Source organism: Syngnathus leptorhynchus, chromosome 9 (assembly GCF_054491065.1).
Source record: "Syngnathus leptorhynchus isolate UIUO chromosome 9, UIUO_Slep, whole genome shotgun sequence".
In the NCBI taxonomy this organism is placed as follows: domain Eukaryota; kingdom Metazoa; phylum Chordata; class Actinopteri; order Syngnathiformes; family Syngnathidae; genus Syngnathus; species Syngnathus leptorhynchus.
In genome coordinates this window covers 6,890,165-6,907,470 of record NC_141203.1, presented here as the reverse complement: position 1 = coordinate 6,907,470, position 17,306 = coordinate 6,890,165, and the positions used below count along the sequence as shown (strand labels likewise).

At 42.2% G+C, this 17,306-nt stretch overlaps 1 protein-coding gene across 1 annotated transcript; it reads left to right on the top strand.

Moving 5' to 3' along the window:
• Window positions 1-8,953: 8,953 nt before the first annotated feature.
• Window positions 8,954-17,306, top strand: sik1 (salt-inducible kinase 1). Its single transcript, XM_085920952.1, has 14 exons — window positions 8,954-9,217; window positions 10,155-10,351; window positions 10,450-10,566; window positions 12,061-12,124; window positions 12,571-12,732; window positions 13,208-13,332; window positions 13,414-13,537; window positions 13,602-13,822; window positions 13,950-14,099; window positions 14,177-14,287; window positions 14,373-14,598; window positions 14,681-14,938; window positions 15,070-15,259; window positions 15,368-17,306. Exons 2-14 carry the CDS (start codon window positions 10,196-10,198, stop codon window positions 15,843-15,845), a joined length of 2,382 nt encoding a protein of 793 aa, XP_085777078.1. The 5' UTR covers window positions 8,954-9,217; window positions 10,155-10,195; the 3' UTR covers window positions 15,846-17,306.

Here is a 17,306-nt window from a genome sequence, read left to right as displayed (position 1 = left end):
TGCCGTTGCAGCATTGCAAATGTCCTCTGAGATATTGGAGTGTTTTTTTTTTTTTTTATTAGTCCCATCCCCTTTTTATAAATTATTAATATCAACATACAGGACAAAACAAATGGATTGAAATGAGTAAAAAAGAAACAGATGCAAACATTAGCTTACGTGGCTTTACCCTTGTACATCTTATACAGCAGACTCTGGTTTATTTTGTTCTGATGATATTATTGCATGCTTTTTTAATTTCCTGTGGTTCTATTTTGAAGTGGATTGTTCCAACCCAAGACGAGGAAGGTGGCTACTGTGCATTGGAAAAGGTTGTACTTTTACTGGACTTAGAGTTGAATCAGCTATTTTGCTGTGCGTTTTTTTTCTGTTCATCAATTCATCCATCCATCCATCCATCCATCCATCCATCCATCCATCCATCCATCCATTCATCCATCCATTTTCTCTACCACTTGTCCTCACATGATAATGAGGATCATGATAATAAATCAATTGCTTATTCATTCCAAGAGTTCAATAAAATATGAAATATTTATGAATGTATTAAATTTTCTAAAGCACAAAACAAAAGCTGTGATAATTACTCCCGCTAAATGTCTCCACATTTTTTTTGCAGTAAAGTAGCTTGTGATACTAATCCATCCCCAATCAACCTCATAAAATGGAAAAGGGCACCCCGCCAAAACAGAGCTCCAATTGTGAGTCAGTATTTATTCCGTCAAAGCATTAAGACGCTTTGCTTTCAGACGCTGACCAAGTCAGTAAACAAGTTTTCTTTTGTGCAAACACCAAACGCAATAAACACATGTCCCAAATTCACCCACCACCAGACTGGCCAATCAGATCATGCAAAAATAAACATGAAATCCTGCCAATATGCTTTCATTTGTTGGTTTTTGCAGATTTAATCCACTCGGGGGTCTCGAATTCCAGCAAAGAGTATGCTGAAATCCCAAACAGTAGACGCCAGTCCTTCACATTCCTCAATTAGAACAATAATATGAGTCTAGTGCATAGACATTTCACGCCCTGTCGCACACGTTCGCGAGACACATGCAGGATAATCCGGCCTTAAACATGACGTGACACCTGTTATCATCGCTCAGCTGTGCTCGCACTCTCAGTGCCAAGGAGGATTATTTCAGATGTCATGTTGTGGATTGCGACAGCTTTGTATGAATCTTAGTCCTGTCACCTGAGCGGAAAGGCCACTCTTTTAATCTCATTTGTTTATTTGTGCATTCTACTACATGTGTTTCTTTCCCTGTCCTGATTCCTGTCTGGCTGACTCTCATGGGGCCAGGGTGGGAAGAACCGCAGCTGCCGTCTGACGTAAATGCCACACAAACGTGGTGTTTGTGTATTCACGGCTGCTCCCGGTTAATGGGTTAACTCAGGCCGCCTTCAACATAAACTCGCTTCGGCAGCGGCGCCGATGTACTCTATGTAGACCAGCCTGATGTGAACTTTGACACAAGTGTATGAGGACCTTCAATCAATCATTACGCTATAGGTAATAAAATACAAAAAACAGCACTTGTGTGAATCAGTGCACCATTGCCTCCTATGACTTACGTGCCAGCGCAGTTTCAAGTCAAATTTACCCCAAAAACGCATCCAGAATCAGATATGTAAATTTTATTGATTACATTCTTTTTTTTTTTTTTAGACTGTGGCTGACAAATGAAATATTCACACATAGAATACAAGGAAATAAAAATAAAAATCCAATACTGTGTGAGAAATTAGGAAAATGAAAAGGAAATCTATAGAAGGCCAATACTATAAGCGTATAAGAGTAGTCACAAATGATACTTTTCTCTCTTCTTCTGAACGCTTCCAGCTATACCTCCACCTCTGACCCCCGCTACCTTTTACTCTCACTCTACCTCCTCGGTCCATGCAAAGAACAACACAGGTCTGAAGACTGATTGCAAATTGAATCATTTTGTGAAGAAATGTCACACAGGCACTTTTAGTGATTGAATATTGATCAGGGAGTTTCTAAGAGCTTGGAGTATATGGTTTCTGTTTTGTGACCACAGCTAAAACAATGCAATTTGGACTTCTTCAATGACGTCTGTGTTAACTGTTTTGCAAGGAGGGTGGAAAAACTGTGTCAATCCAATGAGAATGTGTTAACACATTAGCATGAGGTGTCTTCTGCTCTGCTAAAATGGTGATGATGAAGATTGAGAGATTCCCAATTCCTTCAAACAGGTCAAAGCTATCAATAAAAACGGAAAGCTATTTTCCCAGAAATGTTGTAACTTCTTAGGTGGACATTCTATTTGCTAAGGACTTCTCTGAATAATAATTCCCAGTATCATTGGGAAATGTTCTGTCCAGTGGATATCTGTCATGAAAGGAAACGTGCTGTTACATTTTGTGCGTGTTCCGTTTTGCAATCAAGCATAAATGTGAATCACAAGCCAGCAGACTTATTTAAAGCTAGTACAAATGATGTGTGTGTGCGTGCGTGCGCGTGCACTGAGACCCACCAAGCGAGCTGGTGGTGCAGATTTGATTAGTGCAGAGTGTGATCTCAATGGAAAGCTCAGTCCGTTTCAGGGGATTGTAAAACGTGCCTCAGAGACTTTGACGCAAGCTGCTGACATCATTGCTCCTTTGGACCAAGTTGTCTCATTACCACTTATGACCGTGATAGTGAACGAGGAAGATTTTGTTCCTGCTATATTGCTTGTTGTGTGATGAAATTGAGATTGAAAAGACAAATTGGAATAATAAAAATTGGAAGAAAAAAAATTTTGGAATAATAAAAAGGGGGAGAATTCAATCTGAAAATGTCACCAACCTATTATATTGTCACTCAGGAAAGAACATTATTTCCACGCCTACCTTTTTATATTAGCATAATTAGGGTTGCTAATTTTAATGGCACTGAAAAAACCTATATCACGCTGGGATAATGATATTTGACTCACAGTATTGGTGCATGGATACAGCCAGAAAGAACGAGGGGGGGGGGGGGGGGGGGGACGGGGCAGAGAGAGGTGCTATCATGCTGACATCTCTGACGTTATTGTGGTGCTACAGCTGGAACATTTTAAAAGTTGGAGGCCTAGTTTTGAATAAAAATATGCCTTGCGGTAGGTCAAAGACATCACTGAAAAAAAAAAACCCAGCCCTGTTGTGTACTTTCTTAAGAAAGTGCAACTGTACAGAAGGAGAGCTGAATGTTCCTGCACAAAAAGTACATCGCAACTTTGTGCGTAGAATAGAATGTTACTTATCTCGTCAAATTGACCATTTTGGCAAATTGATGTTAGAATCCAGTAACTAGGCTTACAAGTTTATGTATAGAAATCATTCTAACAGTTTATTGTTTTGCTATTTATGAGTCATATTTATTTGCAGAGATAATGTTTAGCAATTATGGGCGGCAGGGAGGATGAATGGCGACGGAAACAAGTAGGGTCTTTGTTTCCCAGGTTAATGTTTACAGGTGGCTGGTCCGAGTTTACCCATTTGGATGGAAGAACAAAGGAGGTATTCTGATGCGGCTTGTCCTTAGTTCCTTAACAACTATTGCAACAAAACTAGCAATATACTATTTTCTGACCACTTTGATGAATTAAAAAAAAAAAATAAAGCCTTTGTACAAGAGGTCAGTACAAAATGTTCAGTGTTACAAACTCGTGCCTGGAAATTAGGAAACTATTTTATATCCTGAGGAATGATACACAGGAGGTGATAAAAAGCAGACAGATGAAAAATTCAAAAATAGATGGACGAATGGATGGATAGATCATTTTGGCAATGATGTTAAAATGTTTCCCAAAATATTATCCGTACCGTTAATAAAAGTTTTACGATGCTCATAGTTGGACCTGAATCCATCATTTCCTTGATTTGCTATTGGAAAAATAGTTTTGAAAAAGAAGCAAATTAAAGGTTAAGCAGCAGCCCAGGAACAAATTGTGCAAAACTGCACCTTGAATCAGCACTTCAAAGTTGGGGTGAGGACTAAGGACTAAACAAATCTCAGGATGTATTGTTCCAGGATTTTTCAAAGCACTGACATACGAGAAAGGGGAGAACAGTATGTGCTGGACTCACCGTCTGTATGTCTCTGTGGGTGCGTTTGCTTATTTGCACATTCTCTTGGAGCGATTGCACAAGTGTTTTCGTGTCGAAGATACATCAAGCACCAATGAACGCTTTGTCAACGCATCATCTTGTCTTGTGTTTTTTTGCAGGTGATCGTGAATATTTTGACTATCTGCAAAAACAATGACAGGCGTTTTATCGTTGCTTGCACTTTTTATATCTTACGAGTGTTGTGGTTACCTCTCATCCCACAACACATGGAGATCAACCTCTTGACCCACAGTGTCTTGCTTTCCTTTTTAGGCCCTGGTGTATAGAAGACAATCCCCACAGGCTCCTCCCCTTTTTTTCTGCGCTCACATGGCCGTAGCAGGCGGCCCACACAGATGTCCCAAGTGTCATGTCAGGTTTTTGGACACGCTCCTTTACCCAGATTAGACATTCTAATCCTTGCTTAGCTGTTCTTTCCTCTGGCAGACGCCTCGCTGGTCTCTCCGTTGTTGCCAAATCAAAAGCACGTTGCTCTGAGCTCTCTACTGTAAAGAGATAAGCTAAGAGAATTCAGCAAGAACTAAGGAAGTAGGTACAACATTTGAAGGTACACAAAGTCGCTTTGGAAGGTGATTAAAACCCACAAGGAGTTCTCGTACAAATCAAAACGTTTGCTTTGTCCAAAATCAACATCAACGCCTGCACTTCTTCTTCCCTTGTCCGCCGCTTAGCGCTTTATCCGGCTTTAGTGAGAGCAGCTGACAGACCATATGGACGCTGAGTGGCAAGATCAAGAGCAGAAGGCGCAACACCTGGAAGGATAAAACTTTCCTTCCATCTGGACTTTCAGGGCTATCTCGTGATTTTTATTTGGAATAAGGAACAATAGATGACATCCATACATTCTATGTACATCTCAATGCAGTTCACCAGGTTTCTCAAACTGAAGTTGTGACCTGAGATATGGAAACTGGAATGTCATTTTCTGTCGCCAGCAAGGGCCAAAATGGCCGCCCCCTGAGATGGGTAAAAATGTATGAATTATTCCTCATTTATTTTCCACAAAAGTGATATAACTCCAGAGTCCTTCCAGTTGGTTAACCTCACACCTCACACTTCTGACACCATATTTGAATAATCCTAACATAGACATGGATCTTTTGGGTCATCAAACAGGCAGTTTTCAAGAAAGTATGAGGAGGAATAACATTGACCCTGATTTGAAGCCTCCCATCTACTGGGTTATGCCGTCACACTATCTCCTCCTGATATGAAACCGAGTCATTTGGGTTGAAAAAGGCCAAAGGCCCTCTGGCATGAATGGTTGCCACATTACATACAGAACTGCAGTTTATCATACATAACAGCATCTGCCCTGAGAGTCCCACACAAGTTTCCCATTTGAATCAATCATCCTAACAACATTGTGGTTTTCTATTGTTGGCTGTAGACATTTTTGACCTTTCTGACCTTGAGGAGCTTGCATGGTTTGATTTGTTTTAGACATGAGACAATCTTTTTTTTTTTATATTAAATCACTTTCAATATAAGCAGCTCAATTTCATAAATCCCCTGTTGGTTTAAATTGTGTTTGTGTGTGGGTTTGTGTGCAGGACTATGTCAAAGCCGACATTACCTATGAGTTTGATTTCACAAGAAGTAATTTTCAGTACCATGTGATTCCTATTATAATTCCCATCATAATGTGAAAGATGCTAAACAGAAACTAGCTTAGCACTATATTCTTACAATACATCACAATACAATACAGACAAAAGTAGTTGTCTGCTACCATTCTTATGTTTCATCTTAACTTTACACCATAACCTTCAGGGTATCCCACAAGACTTCCACTGCCCCCCCCCCCCCCCCTTTCCCACCAATCCGAGGATAATAGACTGATCCATGTTATGACGCACGTGCCTTTGGTTTCTGGAGGCGCTTTTGTGCACACACGCATTCACATTGGCTCCGTCTTGCCTTGTGTGCAGACGTGGGTCGCAGGCAGGTATTTACATCACAAGATAAGTAACTGACGCCACAAGATTATTGTATCAGCACACTTTGTGCCCATAATACAACGGATTGCATTCTTTTGCTGAAATTTGGTCTTTCAATAAACAGCTAGAAAGTGATCATAGATGTAGATACGTCCGAGTGTCACGTGTTAGGAGGATAGAACAGATTGTACCGTTTTTGCAATTTGATTTTATTCTACTAAGTGAAACATTCAGAATAAATAACCATCAAACATCGAAAGCCAAATATGGCAGTGTTGTTCATGAGGTCCAATAGATGAGCGCTATAAAAAAGTGTTTTGACCAAAACAATAATTCTTACATTTGATTGACACTCTTAATTAATTTGAAAAGATGATCTGCTTAGATAGAAGCAGTGCATCCTACTGAGAGTTGTCTCTAATAAATTTGATTACTCCATTTGTTTGCTCCCTTTTAATTATGATTTATATGGTGACGCTGGGGTGTTGCTGCTGTGAGTAAGCCAAAAAAAAAAAAAAAAGAGCAAAACACAACCATTATGCTGACTCTGACATTTTGTGCCATGTTAGAAACAAATACTTTCTTCAATATTTTGCTGGCCTTTTGAGAATAACTAAAAATTAAGCCAGCAATGACTCAAAGTGATGAATATATCTTTGTTGGGACAGATTTCTTTGGTACTGAACATGGAGCTCCTTAGGACACCATGTTATACAGCGGTTAGAACGTCGGGGATAGGCTCTCCAGGTCGAGAACTTACAAAGACAAAGCGGTAAAGAATACAAATGGAATGCAGTAGATTGTGTGGTTGGCTCATAGTGACGTACATTGTGCCGATTCATCCTTCCCCCGGAAGCGACTGGATCCCTTTTCATGGATAAACAAAACCATCATGCAAAGCTTTGTCAATATCAAGTGACACTATACCGACTTCTGGAAGTTAACAAAACAAAATGCAAGTCTTGGAAATCCCAAAAGTACACAAAGCACATGGAAGAGTGCTCGAGGGCCTCAACGTGATGATTTTGTGATGACGCACAAGCTCACGAGGGCACGTGAAGCGAGCAGACATGGTGGTGGTGGTAGCACAAATTAACGATGAAGAATTGAGCCCCTTGTGATTTTGTGCCACAAAGACACCAAAACATTACCAAGACAGAGAAGCTTTTCACTTTGTGTTTTGACTGCAGTGAGAAGGCCAAATTGACTGGTGGAACTGTCTGATATTAATCAATGAAGGAAAAATCCAACTGCAAGCGTTTGTGAAAGCTTTTATGTGCTCTGAAGGGATGAACGCCATCTTTGTGTTTTGATAATACTAATGGATTGCTTGCGTCATCCCATAATAATCTCCTGCAGGTGTTTTGTTGCTCTAAGATGTGGCGAACACAGATGATTTATTACCTTTCAGTGACTAACTCACATATGTCATATCTATTAGTTTTTTTATTTTCAATGAGGAAAAACAATTTCAGCATTATTTAATCCCTGAGGCTCATCTTGTCAAAAGTGCGCCAATTTGCCGCCACCTGGAGATCCATCTTGTTTTTCCAACATGCATCTCATGATCTTGACCTTGATGGTTCCCCTTAGGGGACATTGCTAAGTACGTCTGCAGACGTGATTGTACAAGACCAGCAGATTAACAGATCTCTACTCACAATGCCTCCCTTTGTGCTTGTTTCATTGTCAACAAATTCACGTGAGTGCCAGAAAATAATAAAGGAAGCGACACTGCGAGCAAAAAGCATGACGCACGCGGCATCCTGCCATGCAAACCCATAGCGCTTGCAGAAAAGTCAGAGCGACTTTTGATTGAAGACACGTGACTCATTTTAGGAGCGTGATTCCAAGCTTTGAATTAGTGTCGATAAACACGAACCATACTCGATCAATACGGTGCCTCCTTTGGAGCAAGAATGTGGACCGTTAGTGTCAGTCATCACTTTGCAGCATTCCATCGATGGTGATGATACTTGATGACACACATATGAGACAGAAGGTAGCGTGCACATCTCTGGAATGAGGAAATAGTCCTCGCATCAAAGTTGACACACAATTGTTCCACTAATTTACTGCATTCCTTTTTACCGCAATTATGTTGATAGGCTACATATTTTGTCATAGTGACTTCTGAATCCATTTTCTTGTGTCTATTCTGGGTCGGGAGCAACAGTTTTGGCAGGGAAGTCCAAAATTCCCGCTCCCCATATGAGTGACAAATTTAATTTCATTTATGATTTTTGAAAAATAAGTTAGGCAGGACTAAAAATCAATCACGGCTCACCATTTTTCTGAGTTTGGGCATGGACATTCGCAATCTGAGCAAATGATTGGATTTAGGGTGGGGGGAAAAAAAACATTACAGGAATTAAAAATGTGTCCACTCGTGGTTCAGACAATGTAGCAATAACTATATGTTTAGATATTTGTGAATAGTGCAATAGTATGTAATAAAAGCGAAAGTAAACTGAACTGCTGATAGTCACCGCTCTCACTCTTTAGCTCTCTCCATCCCTCCCTCCCTTCCGCTCTCTCTCTCTCTCTCTCTCTCTCTCTCTCTCTCTCTCTCTCTCTCTCTCTCTCTCTCTCTCTCTCTCTCTCTCTCTCTCTCTCTCTCTCTCTCTCTCTCTCTCTCTCTCTCTCTCTCTCTCTCCTTCTCTCATCCTTCCTCCCTCAAACATCACGTGGTGACACATCTCTACCACTGACGTCACCACGCCGTTCTCCCAGCAACGTTTCCATCAGCGCTGACGTCACCGGGAGCCCGAGCCGCGTTGTTACCCGGCAACCAGATCCGAGCGCTCGTGCCCGGCCTTGCAGTGCACTCGGCTCGAATCTCTGACGCGAGTGTGACGTTAATGAGGTGGGTATCAATTTGTCATGGCGGAGGGGTGGAGGAGAGAAAGAGGCGGCCGCTTCGTACGAAGAGGAGGAGTTCCCTCCCTGAGCGAGTACCGAGAGAATCACTCAGCCACATTCCGGCGGATAGCACCGGTGCATAGGGCAAGAACAGAGCCGCACCAAATCACCTCAAACGGGCGAGGATCCTCGGAGAAGTTTGTTTTTTCCAGCGACGCTGCGATCAATTTTTGCTGGCTTTCTTCTTTTTGAGAAGAACCCCAGGAGGAGATTTATGTACACTTTGTAAGGTAAGCTTAACATTTTGGATATTTTTTATTTTCACATATAATCGTTTTAAGGTGACGGAGTCACGCTCACAGGTTTCAAGGTTAATTGATTTCTATTATTTTTAAATACAATAATATTATATGCTGTTCCGTCTTGGGCAACAAATAACAACTAACATTGAATAACATATACATGTATCACTTGTTAGAATATCGCAGTTAAAATACAAGCAGGACATCCAGAAATAATAAAAATACATATAAATACTAAAAACATTGTACAGTTTCAATTTGATTAAAATGATGCAGAGATAAACCTGTGCAGCTCATTGGCCACACTTTTCTAAAAACGCCCATGAATGATGACCCTCTCGCCATTTTTAATACAGTAAATCAATTAAAAATAAAATCATACTTTGTGTTGTCTACTATTACTACTTGTACGTTTATCATTTTAACTGGACTGCAAAGTAAAGAACTCATAGTAGCCTTTTGCAAAAAAAAAAAATACATCCATCCTTTTAAGCTGAGTTCAAAGATTGCAAGGTGGAGAAGAACTCAGTCTCCCTGTTGCAAAAGAATGTAATACATCCATTCTTTTAAGTTTAGTTCAAAGACTGCTAGGTGGTGCAAGAACTCAGTAGCCTTTTTCAAAAGAATGTAATACATCCATTCTTTTAAGTTTAGTTCAAAGACTAGACTGCAAGGTGGCAAAGAACTCAGTAGCCTTTTGCAAAAAATGTAGCATATCCATTCCTTTAAGTTTAGTTCAAAAATGTGTTGTGTATGCATATTGTATTGATGTGGGTGTTTGTGTTGAATAGAAACAACGTGCCTTTTATATGATCCTGCCCCATAGTGTACTGTAAATCCACTCCATTCATTCAACAATTTTCGATACATCTTGTCCTCATTTCAAATGTTAACATCCAAGTAACACTGAATTCTCCTATCTTAGCCCGCTAGCCTCATCCCATACCCTGCCAGCATTGGTGCACCATGGTGATCATGTCAGACAACAGCCGGGGGCTCCAGCCCAGCCCAGGGCCCCAGGGCAGGCCACTGCAGGTGGGCTTCTACGAGATCATCCGCACGCTGGGCAAAGGCAACTTTGCTGTGGTGAAACTGGCAAAGCATAAAGTCACAAAAACCCAGGTTGGTGGATGTATTCTTCTCATACATGCATTTGCATATATGATTGTTTTCGTTTGTGAAATCCCAAATCCTAATTGAACTGTGAATAATGTTCTTAGGTGGCCATAAAGATTATTGACAAGACCCGACTGAACCCGTCCAATTTGGAGAAAATCTACAGAGAAGTGCAGATTATGAAGTTGCTCAACCATCCTCACATCATAAAACTCTATCAGGTGAGTTTACCTTTACATTATATGTGTGTGTGTTGGTAGGTGGGTGCCGTGTTACTGTTATACAATATTTATGTTCTACCTTACGAGAAAGTCTCAGAAGTGCAGGAAGTGGCTTCATGTTTCAAGTGCGAGTAATGCGGAACTAGTGGCAACAATGCATGCCTCAAATTGTTTTTAATTTGTAGTTGTAATTAAAATGCTCGTACGATTGGGAGGGTCACATTGATTGATGGCGCTTAGTGTTAAGTCCAATTAGAGTTCTCTGCAACCAAGTGCAATGTGTCTGAGCATCACGTGAAGGCTTTCCCTCGCTAATTGAATTGAAGAATTAAAGTGGAGAGAATCCTCTAAGCTGGCTTTGCGTGACAGGTGCTTGGGAAATGCAACACACCAGCATGTAAACAAACTTTCTTTGTTTTCCTTACTGCCTTTTGCTGGGTTTTTTTGCTACTTAATTTGGAGGATTATTAATTAAAGGTCCCGGTTGTAAGGAGCTCAGCAATCCTAAATTGTCTCTTTGTTAACAGTTTATATTCAGGGCCTTTTGGGCCTAAAGGGTTAAAATGAAAAAAAAGATATAGAAACTCTGGAATTGTTCTTTAATAAATGTGTCTCATACATATTAAAGAGACAAGGTAATTTTTTTTCTTCTAAATTACATGTTTAATTTGATCACATTATAATTTTATTTAGCCTTTTGTGACCCTTTTAACATTTCACAGTTTATGATCATAAAAATTGGATTTTGCGTTTCAACTATAAAGGATTTCTTTGTCCGAATCCTACTAACAGACAGACGTGCTTTTTATAGAAGGGAATTCTAACAGTTACATAAACTGTTCAACTGTAACTCTCATTGGTTTCACAACTGATTGCTTCGGTCAAGAGGGAAAAGCTGGTTTCATGGTTTTATTCAGAATGTGGGTGATGAGTCAGCATTCCTAATCGAGTTCCAGTAAGTCCTGATACAAGCGCAGCATCTTTTTTACTGTCGTTAGTTAGCCTTTGACCTTACACCACCACGCGTGTCCTCTCCGAGGACCCTTGACGTGCCCCAGTGCTATGACGTCAGCTCCACCTCTACAAGTGCTGCGCTATCTCACTGATAAACACTCGGAGGAAGTATCAGACTCTGGAATTCAATGTCCAGCCTGTCCCAAGTTATTTTTTGAAAATGCCATTTGTTGTGCAACGTTCACCCTCAGCTGATGTGGCCCTCCCCTGTGAGCTCTCTGGATAAATAATGGCGTTCTATTAAAAAACTGGAAAATCCGGAAGGGTGTCTTTCCAGTCTGGCTTGTCAGCTGGCTGGTGATGACCACATTGCCGGGCCATGTGAGAGGCTGTTTGAAACCGCATCGAGCGTTTTGTAGAAATCAAACCCCTCTTCTTTAGTTCACGCCAAAGAATGCCTAAGGAACTTATTGACTATTTCAATTTCCCACTTGGGTTTATTCATGGTGTGTTTCTTACAACATTCCTGTTTTTCTTTAGGTCATGGAGACCAAAGATATGCTGTACATCGTGACAGAGTATGCGAAGAACGGTGAAATGTTTGGTGAGTTTTTGGATATTTTGTATTGCTGAGCAGTTGCCACGGTAACTCAAATTTCTGTATAGTTGAAAAAAACAACATCTTACATTTTGTTTATATTTTTAAATAGCACAACATGGGGCAAAAACACTATGTTTATTGTGACCATTTCGACATCATTCGAAGGACATTTAAATGTTCCAATTAGTATCATAGTGTTCAGTTGAAAGTTACAATTTGTATCATAGCAATTCATTGGAGTCATCAATGACCCATTTTCAAAGTCATCAAAGCGCAAAAAATGTAAATGCAGAGAGCAGGAGAACATTTGTTCCCGAAAACGTGCCTTTTTGACTCATGAACAAGAACAAATGATGCGCAAGGTACACGATGTTCGGATTGGCATATTGGGGGGAATTGAATCATCTGGGGATTTCAATAACATGCAACCATCTTTCTCTTCTTTCCAGATCACCTGACCTCAAATGGCCGCATGAGCGAAACAGAAGCGCGGAAGAAATTCTGGCAGATTCTCACGGCAGTCGACTACTGTCATCGGCACCACATCGTCCACCGTGACCTCAAAACCGAGAACCTGTTGCTCGACGCTAACATGAACATCAAACTGGCCGGTACGTCGTCGACGTTATTTCGAATCATTTCATGCAAAGCATCTCGGGAAGAGAGCCTCTTAATTGCTGCACCGTAAGTGTGATAACGCTGTGTTCGCTGACCCCAGTTACGTCAGCACATGTAGAGAACATGTGGTTCCGGGCACGGCCGAGTTCACAAACAAGCTGAGTTCAGTGGCCTTAAGAACAAAAAAAAGTATTGTTCTCTAAACTGTTTGTACAAAGATGGAAGAGCACAAGTGTCTAAGATGTTTTTGATACGTTTGAAGAATTATGCCTCAGAGATAAAACAAGTCAACAACTCCTGATTGGTTGATTCACTGATTAAAATGTACATCTTGTACTGGAATGCAGATGACGTTGATAAATGAGGACATTTGAATTGCTAATTTAAATTCATGTATTTGTATCATAAGTTGGATCCAGAGTGCAGCAATTCCAATTATATAATCAAATTTTTTGTGTGTGTTGGTAGACTTTGGATTCGGTAACTTCTACAATGCAGGGGAGCCCCTGTCGACATGGTGTGGCAGCCCCCCGTACGCAGCACCTGAAGTTTTTGGAGGCAAAGAGTATGAAGGACCTCAACTGGACATTTGGGTAAGTTCTAAATTTGGAAAATAGAATCTAGACTCCCAATACCTTTTGTTCTAATCTCGATTGTGTATTTCTTCCTGGCAGAGCCTCGGTGTGGTGCTCTACGTGCTGGTTTGTGGCTCCCTTCCTTTTGACGGTCCCAGCCTTCCTGCGCTCAGGCAAAGGGTCACTGAGGGACGCTTCAGAATCCCCTTCTTCATGTCCCAAGGTAGCTTTGAATTACCACCACAATGCAATCAGTCCTGGTTTTAATTCCCAAACAATTTCTCCAGACTGTGAAAACCTCATCCGCAAGATGTTGGTGGTGGACCCAGCAAAGAGGATCAGCGTGGCCCAGATCAAGCAGCACCGCTGGATGCTGGCGGACCCCACGGCAGCCCACCAGACCTTGAGCCACTCTCTGACGGATTACAACTCCAACCTTGGGGACTATAGTGAACCTGTGCTGGGGATCATGAACACCCTTGGGATCGACCGCCAGAGGACCATCGAGGTGAGCGATTTCAAACTACCCAGCGTAATATATAACAACATTTATATCCATTATAAAATAAAACAAGTAGAAGAACTTAGAATAAATTGCAGACAGGAAGAAGCTAACTTGACTGTTTCATCTCAAGTCTTTGCAGAGCAGCAGCTACAATCACTTCTCAGCCATCTACTACCTGCTCCTGGAGAGGGTCAAAGAGCATCGCAACCAGCAGCTGAGCCGTCAGTGCGGAAGCTGGAACCAAAGGCAGAGGAGCATCTCCGACACCACCGGAGCAGAGGTGAGTTTTCTTCCCGCCCCTACGAGAAACGTTGGCATTTCATTCGTATCGCTGATGGAGGTTCTCCGGTTTTGCAGCAAGTCATCCTGAAGGCAGAGAACTTAAGAACGGCAGCATTCTCCATTCCAACCAAAAGTGTTCCTCCAATTTACTCGGAGATGGAGTGCGATCAAGGTGGATTGTTCCAGGTAAATATCAACAATAAGAAGACACGGATAATGATCAACATTTTCACCACCAAAGGTGTATCTAAACTGATCTTATCTTCTCCAGCGCGTTGTCTTCCCGGTGGAGGCCAGCTTCAACAGGCTGCTGTGGAACCGCTCCATTTCCCCCAACAGCCTGCTGGAGACGAGCATCAGCGAGGAAGTGCGGCCCCGTGACCTGGAGGAAGAGGAGGCGGCGCAGAGCATTGGTCCACTGCTGCCCCCCACCACCACCTCACGCCGGCACACTCTGGCCGAGGTGTCCGCAGGCTTTCACCAGTGTAACCCTCCATGTAAGCAATTCTCTCACTTTCAAAAAGAAAAAAAAAAAGACTCTTTGGATATTAATTTCTTTCTATGCCATCTTCCTCACAGGTATTGTTGTCAGTCCCTCGGACGGCGCATCTTCTGACAGCTGCCTCAAGTCGTCCTCCAGTCCCACCGCCCCTCTCCAGGCTCCCATGGGTGGCAACGTGTCAACACCTCCTTTCTGCGGTGCTAAAGAAGGGGGCCTCCTGCCTGCTGGCGCCCCCCTGGCCCTCTCTTCACACCTCCTGCCACAAATCCAGGGCAGCCTTCCTGCAGCCAGTTTCCAGGAGGGTCGCAGGGCCTCTGACACCTCCCTGACACAAGGTACCGTAAGAGAACATTCAAACGGGGTCATTTTTTTCCCTCTCCCCCAACCGTACCTGATTTTTCTCGTGCCTGAACCTTGTCGGATCACAAGACGGTATTGTGTAACACATTCCCATGCCTCTCTGCAGGCCTCAAAGCTTTCCGGCAGCAGCTGAGGAAAAACACTCGCACCAAAGGGCTCCTGGGATTGAACAAGATCAAGGGGCTGACGAGGCCGGTGGCGTCACCTCCCTCCTCCAACCGGGGCAGCCGTGGCTCCCTGGGCCCCGCCCTATCTGAGCACCGCAGCATGCTAGAGGAGGTGCTACACCAACAACGGTGAGACATAGAAAAAATCTTTTACATCTTCCAGACCTTCCCGCAATTGGTCAAAACAGTGTTATCAGATCAAAAACTCAAACTGTCCTTGTACTATATTTCTCACAGGATGCTCCAAATCCAGCACCAGTCCCACAAAGCTCAGGTCCAGAACACTCCACCAGGACCCACCCAGAATCCTTTGCTGTTTCTGTCACATCACCAGTCACCCTCACCTCCGCCATCTTCAGTATTCGCTTCATCTTCTTTATTCGAGGCGCCATCCCACCTTCAGAGCAAGCCACTGCCCCCTCCTCAGCCGCTGGTCATGTCTCGTGGCCTCTGGCAGCAAGGCCTGGAGACCACCACCTCTTTGTCTCCCGTGGCCTCCGCTGCTTACCTCCTGGAGGCCCGTCTACACATCAGCCCGCACCACCACCATCACCACCACCACCACACTGGCCTGCAGCAACAGCCGGGCGCTGTGCAATTTGCCAGCAAATCTGCCGCCTGGGCCATGGCCCCGCCATCCGGAGCTGAACCTGACATGCAGGACCTGGTTCTGACGGGTCAGACGCAACTGAGCAACTGCGTAATGGTCAAGTAGAGAAAGAAAAGCGCAATGAAGCAAGCTAAATGCTTTTGCTATCATATAAGCTATAAGAGCAATAACCAAACTGTGCACAAGGTTACACAAGAAGCAATAACAGACTTTTTCCATGCTGTACGAAAACAGGAAGACACCAACCAACACGACTGGAGCGAGGGCCAAAACATTTCACTTCCTTATGATACGCTCCCACTTAGTTCGCCTTTTTTCTCTACAGACACATTTCACTTAAACACAGAACGGCTAATATGTTGGATGAAACTGTGATTTTTTTTTTTTTCAAGACGTTTAACCTGTGCAAATGCTGCTTTTTTTTTTTTTTTTTTACCTCAAAAGACTGCAGCACTGTCATCAGTCTACAGTGAAGGAAAATAGTCTTTTATGAATGAGACAAGCACAACTACCTAGGATCCAGTCAGTAGTCAGACCCGCAATACACCATTTGCACTAAAGTATATCCATCTACAGGAATACCCCTTTCGTTCTCCTTTGAATCTTAAATAACTCAGTGGGAGCATTGATGGAAGAACCTCGGACACACTCCAGCTACGTCTTTGCTTTCATGTTTCACGATGGAAAGTTTAGCGATACTAAAATGAAGACCAACTTAGGAGGCTATTCTGTTCAATGTTTCCACTGGAATGAAAGCAGAAAATTCTGAAAGAAATTCTGCCATTTTGTTAAGGAAATTTTAGTCCATCCCGAAACTGTGGGAAAAGTGCAATAATTTCATGGGAAGATGGTTGGCAAATGCATAGGTACGTTATGTAACAGACTATATCGACATTTTTTTTGTTTGTTTTTTTTGCTACCAAAGAGCCGACTAGAATCAGTGATACACACTACTGAGTTGTCCACGTGTAGCATGTTACTCAACCAAAGTGACGTTAAGCGCGGGCGGCCACCAAATCTTAAAGCTGCTTGTCGTAATAGCTTCTGCTGGTACTTTCACAATCTAGCAATATACTGTACCCAGCAACAATGTGTAGAAGCAAGTGAATCAATCTTAAAAAAAAAAAAAAAAACTGACATGCTTTTCATGAATATGTTTTTATTTCAACTTCCATGTTTGGAAAAACATCGTAGTGTTGATGGTGCAGGTTGTTTTTGCACTCACTACTAACACGTGTGCCTTTTTATCTGAACAAATGTGCAATGTTTGATCTCCTCTTTTTGACCTTGTTATGTAAGCAAAAAACAGGATTGCACATATTTCCTATTGCTGAAATGGCTTCAAGTTGTATTTGTTGTGCAAAAAGAATGGTCCCGAGCGACTGAAACACTACGACTTGATGCAGAGTGACCCTTTTTGATAACATTTTTGGATAATAAGAAGTATTTCAAGTTTGTTTGTTTTCCTGATTTGTTACTTGACTGGCCGTCTGTGCTTGTGTGTATGAAAATAAGGAAAGATTATTTATGTGCTATTTATTTGAATAAAGTTCACTTCCTAAATGA